Source organism: Anarrhichthys ocellatus, unplaced genomic scaffold (genome assembly GCF_004355925.1).
Source record: "Anarrhichthys ocellatus isolate YVR2014 unplaced genomic scaffold, GSC_Weel_1.0 scaffold74, whole genome shotgun sequence".
Taxonomy (NCBI): Eukaryota; Metazoa; Chordata; class Actinopteri; order Perciformes; family Anarhichadidae; genus Anarrhichthys; species Anarrhichthys ocellatus.
In genome coordinates, this window is record NW_022280104.1 from 1207418 (window position 1) to 1216658 (window position 9241).

Below are 9241 nucleotides of genomic sequence, written 5' to 3' on the forward strand. Positions count from 1 at the left end.
ATTTGGTTTGGAGGCTGAGAGAAAGTTTGCACACGAGCTCCAACTGCTGCAGTAATCTACTACAAGGATAATGTAAACAATCATTATTTAAACTCCCAAACTCACTGCATTACCATTAATGTTTCAGGAGGGATTTAATTTAAGACAAGTGAGTGGTTGAATGATTATTGATATTAACAATAGCATAAGATGAGCATTATTATTATTTAATAATTACTATTGTTGTTATCATCAATCATATTTAATTGATGTTCATGGCCATTGTCTACTGTGCTTTAAGGAAAACCATCATTCTTTTTATTTTGAAGGTAAAATCGGAAGTGTAAGGTGTATTCTCTGTGCCTCGACGCGGGTGTGTGAGGGATCAGAGGAGGACTCAGGGAAGCAGACGCGCAGCGGAGCCTAGTGTGGTCCCTTAACGACATAATTCATGCCATCGCCGTTTTTTTCAGCGGTCCGTTTATTTCACCCTGGATGCGGAACAGTTAATCAAGTCATAGAGAACGAGCGCAGTCGATTACCACCCGGAATAACGCACACGGCGTGACCTTGCGTTGAATGTCATTTTAGACGGATTTTTTTTAAAGCACCGACACGGTAAGGTAATAAGCATCTTCATTTGCACGGAGCAGAATGCGAGACCAATGTCGATAATACGGGATCGTATATGTTGCCTGTGTGGAGTCGTGATTTGAGACCACGTTTGTCTTTCATGACCGTAATCGTGTTTTTTTTTACAGATGTAAGACGGAAACAGCTCAGGCATTTTTGAAAAATGATATTGATGATGGGACTCCTCAGGCAGGCTCCCAGTTGAAGGCCGGACTGCATACTGCAGATTGCAAATATTTGGCATTCAAATAGTTCATAATCCTATTGTCAATATATTTACCGAAGCCAGAGGAACACACAATATTTGGTTAATTTCATTTTGATTTTGACAGTGATGTAGCCTACGGTTTATTTTCATAGTAGTTTATGCGGACAGCGCGTGCAGGACTAAGGCAGATGCTGCAGCAGCGCTTGATCCGCTCCAGGCGGGAGAGAGAGAGTCAGAGATGGTGGGGGCGGGGGGGGGGGGTGGCAGGGTGTCATCTTTTTAGGGATCATTCAATCACACTTATCAACATATGCGTCAGTCTGGCACTGTATAGGAGATGACCCATTTCAATGTGAAAGTGGGGCACGAGGCCTCCACACCCCCACCCCCACACACTATAAGGACCACCAGGTTGGCTGGTGGACGTGCTCACGCCAAAAAATCTGCTGACACATGCGCTCTGCCGGCCGGTGCTCCCAGCCTTTGTGCGCAATGAAGCCTATAGCCCATCTATCATGGCCTGGGGCCACAGGCTCCTATAGGCTTTAAACTGGCCTCCTGTTAGCCTGGGTTCGTTTCTCTTACAGCTTCATACTATTTAATGATCAATCATTTAAAAGTGTTGTTATTATTGTTATGTTGCAGTTTAAAAAATAGCATGGCTAGGGTTCTTACTTGTTCACCTCAGTTGAAAGCTGAGATTTCAGAGGGCTCCATTCTCACGTCTGTCTCTTTCATTTCAGGTCATTGGCCGCAGAGATGGAGATAGTCAGACATTTAATTAATGACACCATAGAGTTCTACAAATGGACCCTAACCATTGCAGGTAACAGTCTTGTATTTTGGAGAAATGGTGTTTTTCAAGTAACTGAATACTTAAGTTTACATCTACAGGTAGGTGGTTTTCCTGCAATGAGTCAGTAAATGGACGGTGCTTTGGTGGGAATTTGATCAAGGATGAGTCAAAGTTGCACCACAGTAGAATAATGTGTGTATGTGCCTGGACATATATTGATATGAAATATGCAGTATTATATATATATATTATATATTAATATATTCTCAATGTGTCTTGTCTCGCTTTACTCCGTCATTCGTATCTTGTTTTTATGACTGAAGTGGAATCAATACACAATCTTTCCTTTTTCATTACCTACTACATCGCTGAATGGATATTGTATCTTTCACCTCATAAGCGAATTATCACATCACATGCACCAATAAACTACATCAAATTGACCTCCAGACAGACAGGTCACCTCTGGACAAAAAGGTGGCATCTGTACTCCTATTGCATTTGACCTGCACTCCTCTTAAAATAAGCTGACACCGAACCCACGCTGTAACAGCGTAATGTGAACATTAAGAATAGTTATGTAATGCTATGTGAACATCTGTCCCACAGACAAGCGAGTGGCGAAATGGCCTCTGATGAACAACCCCCTGCCCACGCTGGCCATCAGCACCTCCTACCTGCTATTCCTCTGGCTGGGGCCCAAATACATGAAGAACAGAGAGCCCTTCCAGCTCCGCAAGACCCTCATTGTCTACAACTTCAGCATGGTCTTTCTCAACTTCTTCATCTTTAAAGAGGTAGGTAAATATTAACTATATGTTCCCCCTGAGTTAAGACTAACCTTATCACAGCGCATCCAGCTTTCTTCCTCTCACTGTGTCTCTCTGCCTTTGTTGTTATGTCAGTGATTCATGAAATATTATCTTGTTTTTTTTAGCTGTTTATGGCAGCGCGGTCAGCGAGCTACAGCTACATCTGTCAACGGGTGGACTATTCAGAGGACCCCAATGAAGTCAGGGTGAGTGTTTTTTAAGTGAAAATGGAACATTACCACAATGGACTGCACGGCACCTGCCCTATTGTGTCACTTCCTTTCTTATGGTTTGTGTGTGTGTGTGCTGTAATTAGTTTCCAGGAGTAACGAGGCACCTCTGCTCTTTGACTGCGACGTAACATGTTACATGTTTCTTTATCATTTGTACTCAAATGATGAAGAAAAATCCTCGTCTGCGGTGCCATGGGAAGCTTCACTTTCAGGGTTTTTTTAGAAACATGACCAACATCCGCTCATTTGGACCGTGCTCCTGTTATTAGAAAAAGTGCGAGCTGGAAGAGGGCTCAAGGAAGGTGTTCAGTTTCACCTTCCTTCCTACTGCTCCGTGACGTAGTTACACATCTGACACAGTCAATGGGTCTCAGGTGACCCTGAGTTTGAGATGTTGGATAGAATAGATCAGTAAAGAACTGAAACTATTCCCTCAAGGAAGTGCAAGTATGTGTGGAATTCTGTTGAGTCGAGACAGCTTCATATTTGATTATACAACAAGTTAGAAACGAGAGTCCAATTGAACTACTCCTCTACTTCTCTAACTGTCTGCGTTTCCCTGTTGGTTTCTATTTCCTTCCTCCACCCGTGCCTGTCTTCAACCCATTTCTCCCGTTCTGCCCGAGACAGGTGGCAGGAGCTCTGTGGTGGTATTTCATCTCTAAGGGCATCGAGTATCTGGACACGGTGTTTTTCATCCTGAGGAAAAAATTCAACCAGGTTACTTTCTTGCATGTCTACCACCACTGCACCATGTTCACTCTCTGGTGGATCGGCATCAAATGGGTGGCAGGAGGACAGTGTGAGTAGCTCATGCTACAGTGGAGTCCTACATGATGCCCTATGCCTACTTTTACCTATAATTGAATACATCTTTACCCCCTATTTCCTTTAGCTCTAGTTAAAATGAACATTTAATGTTGGACTCAAAGGTCTTGATCATGTTTTTGTTTTTTGCTCCTGATCTTTTCATACTGAGCAATTGTGGTCGTTTTGTAATAAGACGGAAGGAAGAGTCTTTTACATGTATGTGCCCTTTGTGTCACAATCACCAACAGCACAAACAACATCTTGCAGAGACATAAATACATAATCCATCACAGTGGACAATTTGCCAAATCATTTTTTTGTTACGTAATCTTTGTGTGTTAATGCGGCTGGAAAATGAAACAATAATGTGAAGTATTCACAATTTCTCGCTATATACACCAAATACCATTATTGTCCTTAAATTCGAAATAAAACTACAATAAAGTGTTCAGAAATCAACAAAATTTGTGCAATTAAATTGTGTTCTAGCACCACCGTTAGCATGGCAAAACTAATATCAATATTCAAATTTTCTTTCACCTGCAGCGTTCTTTGGGGCCCACATGAACGCAGCCATCCACGTCTTGATGTATCTGTATTATGGCCTGGCCTCCTGTGGACCTAAGATCCAAAAGTACCTGTGGTGGAAGAAGTACTTGACCATCGTCCAGATGGTAAGATGTCACCTCACTGTGCGGCTAATTTGAATAAAAATGTAGTCCTTTTTACATGTTTTGGAAGGTTGATCTCACGCCACGTTTTACTCACTGAAATAATGATTCTCAGGTTTAAAGGTGTGAAAGAATTACACGACAGCAACGCAAAAATGTGATTGTCTTTCTTTGTGTCTCAGGTCCAGTTCCACGTCACCATCGGCCACACAGCCTTGTCCCTCTACGTCGACTGCGACTTCCCCCACTGGATGCACTACTCCCTCATCTGCTACGCCATCACCTTCATCGTCCTCTTCGGCAACTTCTACTACCAGACCTACCGCCGCCAACAGCCCAGACGTGACGCCTCCTCCTCCTCCAAAGGGGGCAAGGCCCTCTCTAACGGGACCCTCAACGGGCTCGGCAAGGCCGCCAACGGAGCAGTGGTGGCGGGGAGCAAAGAGGAGAAGCCCCAGGAGAGCTCTGGGAGGAGAAAGAGGAAAGGAAGAGCTAAACGAGATTAGAGAGAGGCGGAGGTGAGGTAGGGCCTTGCTTTGGGTTCTGGGTTGATAGTGCTAAAACATGAAAGACTTCATTTGAGCAAGATTTAGATGGATGGATGCGTTAAGGTGTGATGTGTTTATTTAAGCCATGATCTGAGTTGTTGTAGATAAATTATGAGACAGGCTTGTGTTGAGAGAGGATCATTTTGTTAGTGAGAGGTGTTAAAGGTCATGCCCAAGGTGTCACACATAACCTAAAATACAGTAGTGTATGGTTCGGGATAGATCTTAGTATTCCTTCTCTTTATGGTGGTGCCACGGATCTGGTTCAAAAAGTGACTTTCAGCTACTTAAAACTGAGCCTGGAAAGGAAACCAAGACCATTTGGCATGCTGGGAAAGCTACATCAAATGTTCCTGAGCTGCTAAATGATATACCGTTCATATTGTTACTGCTGTATTGAGACAGGAATACACAAAACGCACACAAACATGCCAATTTATATTTGAGCTCATCATTTTTTTTGTTGTTGTTCACCTTTACAGATATAAAGCTGATGATGATGTACAGTATCATGTCATTTTGACCTCATCGTATTCACGTTTTTATTGATGTTACGTGAGAGAAACTTACGTTTACAGTTCTTGTTTACTGAATAGACACCTCGGTACGGCAGTCCTCCACTTATTTGTGAACACGCACTTGTCTTATTTTTTCTTATTTATTTGAAGTTGTGGACTCAGCTGCCAGTCACTTTTGAGCTGCACAGTTACATTCTAAACAAGGAAAGCAAATCAATATCCAGAGGTGAGATGTACATAGAAATAGAAATGAAAGATTTCTAATCCTTTGAGACTTGGATGGGATTGTTCCAGCACTGGTTTATGATGGAATAATCATCAACTGTATCTCAGAGAAGGTTACAACTTAGATTTTCTATTTCTGTACATAACCATAGCAGGTTTTATATATCCCTACTTGTATGTAATGCTTTGAAATGTAATGAATATCATCCAGAGAAATGGTGGATCTGATGATTATATCAACGTTCCCCCGTTTTGACAGAAAAGCTGGTGGAGTTTTGTCTTTGCAGATGTGTACCTGTCTTTTTCTATTATATCTGACGTCATTGTTCGTCTTAACATGCTGGTGAAAATGTTGTGTGCCGAACAAAGAAGTGGTGGTAGAGAATTCAGAAGTAACCGCCAGTTTTTATCAAGTTAACTGAGTCTACCTTGAGTACCATTTCTTCCCATATTCAATCAAATATCTTTTTGTGTCTATGTTTTCAGACTTAATGTCTGTCCTGATCTGGCTTGAATGTAAATTTATCAGGGGAAAATTTGGATTTAAAAGTATAAAAGGTATGATTGATATACAAAAGGAGCTGGTGAACCTCTATAGTGACTTTGTATGTTATACCACTATGAAGTGCTCTGCCTGTAGTATATAGAGCATAAATCAGTGGTCGGCTGTATGTTGGCAAATCGAGCTTCATGTCATCCATTTATCAATGCATTTTGATGTTATTTATTGTTTTTTTATTTATTTATTTTTGTGTAAATACCAATGTTCATGTTACTGAGAGTGCTTGTCTGTGTATTTGTGTTCTTTTTGTGTTGTACATATTACATTGTGATATTTTGTACAATGCGCATTTGGGAATGTTCCCAGCTTGTTAGCTCGGACATTTATATGTCCACACTGCTTCCGTGTTTTTTACTTTGAACTGTCTTCAAATTCAATTAAACTGAATGCCTGTACAAAATGCGTGTTTCCTCTTGCCACTTCATTTAAATACTTTACATGTATACTTTACATTGTGGTAAATGTCATGGGTATTTAACAATAATTTACATTGTTTGGCATTCTATGTGTTTCTTGATTGGTGGTGTGAAAAGACAATAATGGTAACATATGTGCAGATCGGGTTTCCAACACTAGAGGGCGCCATAGTTACTTTACAGTCTGCTCGCTATGTTCCCCACCTTTTTAGCCATCCACTGTAATTATGGAAGAGATAAAAAAAACGTCATCATGTTTCATGAAGTGAGGAGAGCAACATAATCACTCAAAAGTTTTGATGGACGTATGTGAACTTCAATTCCTGGTTGTCAGTTTGGTATTGTCTTGGTGTATCTAAACGTGTTACACTCAGGCAGCCCCACATAATAGGGATGGCACTCACACACTAATGTTTCTGTGCACTTCTATCTGTAAGAACCCAGTGCTAGAAATTATCTAAGTATATTTACTTAAGTGCTGTACTGTAAGACATTTTTTGAGGTACTTAGCTGGAGTATTTTCTTTCAGCTACTTTATACTTCTTCTCCGCCACATTTGAGATACCGGAGCTTCTTGAGCTACTAAAGCTGTAGGTTTTACAGACATAAATATGACTAACATATTACATGAAACACTACTTGCAGCATCAGCGATAATAATAATTATATAGCATACAATATTTTAACACTCTCAAAAGGGTCCTTCAGCCTAATTAGTACTTTTTTGTTTGATACATTAAGTACATTTAGGTAAGAATACTGCAGGAGATATTGTTGTAATGGAGTAGTTTCACATTGTGGTATTGCTACGTTTACTTGAGCACATAACCACAATTGTATTCCACAATTGTTTAAGCCAAACCTCCAAATCAAAAATGCTTGTGTAAAATGTGTGTCGTGTTGCAGCTTCACTTTTTGCCATGAATGTCTGTTTGCCAGTTTTCCATATTTATTATCAATAATCCATATTTATGACGAATAAACATCAAAATCTGCAGCGGTATAGAAGTGTGCTTCCAATATAGGGCGGGGTCATGTCTGTCATGTCATGAGTCATATGATGCTTGTCTGACACGCTTGATAATAAAGATAATAACAGTGATGAAGGTAAATCTCTGGAAACCTGTTTGGCAGCCAAAGACAGAGAAACCTTTTAAAATTCAATTTATACGACTGCTCATCCCATCCCGGAATTCTCCTCCCATTTTGACAATTTCAGACAAAGGTATCCATGGTAACTGTACACAGCAGCTGTCTGACCCCCCCCCCCCCCCCCGTTGCTTCTTGAATCAGCTGTGGTCTATGTGGGAAACAGCACCAGCACAATAAACTATTAAATGGTGTTTCAGTGCTTGTGTGTGTCTGTGTGTGTGGGGGAGGGTTTATTTGTGTGAGTGTGTGTGTGTGTATGTGCAACCCCCCCCCCCCCCCCCCCCCCCAGTCTGTGAGTGGGAGGCCTCCACTAGCAGAGGGGTATTACATGGATGATGTTGGTGTTATTCCTCAACGCAGAGCCATCATTTCACAACTCTGTAACAGAAAACTGTAACCTCCTCAGCAACATTTCCCTTGGATGGTGGCCCCATATCCCTCCAACCGTTTCAGCCCTTTCCCCGAGTTTCTCCAGCTTGGCACATCTCTGCCATTATGTCTCTGGAGGTTTCTAAAGGACAAATGATTTATAGATGCTGAATTTTCATTGGCACTGAAATGCCTTGCAGTGCTTTTAGAAAATAAGCCATCACACATATTTCATATACCAAACTTAATGGCAGATTTGGCCTGCATAGCATCGCTGGCCGTAGTGTAGGTATGCCAGCTCATGTGTTATGAGTTAGTTGTATTAGTGTAACCTCATTAATGTTTTCAACCTCATGTCAATCAATGTAATGTGTTTATTCAAATGGTGGTATTGAATAAAACAAAATGATCGCACTCTTTTCTATTTCTCCACACGGCACATGAAATAGAGCATAAGTGCTAAATCCAGAAGTCTATGTGCTTGTGTACTGAGAGGATTCAAATGGCCACATCAACATTTATATATGTCTGTATCTGTGCAGATGTGTCCCATGTGGATTTCACAGCAAAGTAACAATTTCCCTGCCTGTCAGAAGCTCAGCTGATATCTGGAGCACAACAACTGAGACTGGCGTGTTTTTTATGTCGCATGGGAAAAACGTATTGCACCAATAAGGCACTACAGCTTCACAAAGCCCTCCACTGCTAACCTGCCAGAACAAAGGCTTAAAGACTTTTTCATTACCTTTCCCATGGCATGTCATTATTCTAAGAATGATTATTAATGAATAATGAAGCAATGAAAATATCTGTGTATGACTTATCTTACGTGAGTATTTGCCGCCCTGATGCTTTTTCTTTTGCAGAAAAATAAAGTGGTTTACACTGTATTTTAAGGCACATTTATATGTTTCATGTCTTATAATAGAGACATAATAGGTACATGTACCAAACTTCATGTGGAAAGGATTAGTTGATGTGAAATGCTTATATATGTTTTATTTAGAATAATACTAGACATTGCAGTTTAAAAAACAGGGAACCCAGCACGGACACTACAAGATGACACTGCAGATTATTCCTGACTGCGACACAGCTGGGATCCCCGTCTACACATGGTGTTACAGTGATGATCCCGGGTAAGGGTGTTAGTGAATAATAGAGAAAGTGAGAATGAGAGAGAGTCTTGGGAGTGTGAAATGAATGAGTGTGATATTTTTAGATGTTCATTAGTTCCTCTCTCTCTCACACACACACACAGCTAACAGGCTCTCACCAGTGAATGCTGTGGGACGAAGGACTGGGAAGT

General features: G+C 41.0%; 1 protein-coding gene across 2 annotated transcripts; it reads left to right on the top strand.

Annotated features, from left to right (window-relative positions):
* Positions 1–331: 331 nt before the first annotated feature.
* On the top strand, positions 332–5959 carry elovl4a (ELOVL fatty acid elongase 4a). 2 transcript variants are annotated; one of them, XM_031873790.1, is made up of 7 exons: positions 332–602; positions 1564–1646; positions 2226–2413; positions 2554–2634; positions 3292–3463; positions 4018–4145; positions 4325–5959. In XM_031873790.1, the coding sequence occupies exons 2-7, from the start codon at positions 1580–1582 to the stop codon at positions 4646–4648; spliced, it is 960 nt and encodes a 319-aa protein (XP_031729650.1). In that variant the 5' UTR covers positions 332–602; positions 1564–1579; the 3' UTR covers positions 4649–5959. The 2 variants fall into 2 exon arrangements, with proteins under 2 accessions (XP_031729650.1, XP_031729648.1); XM_031873788.1 differs by having other exon boundaries at positions 332–597.
* The last annotated feature ends 3282 nt before the right edge of the window (positions 5960–9241 follow it).

Coding starts and splice junctions, on each gene's coding strand:
- elovl4a (XM_031873790.1), top strand. CDS start 1,580: ATGGAGATAGTCAGACATTTAATTAATGACACCATAGAGTTCTACAAA. Junction 1,647..2,225: donor ATGGACCCTAACCATTGCAG/GTAACAGTCTTG, acceptor TCTGTCCCACAG/ACAAGCGAGTGGCGAAATGG. Junction 4,146..4,324: donor ACTTGACCATCGTCCAGATG/GTAAGATGTCAC, acceptor TTTGTGTCTCAG/GTCCAGTTCCACGTCACCAT.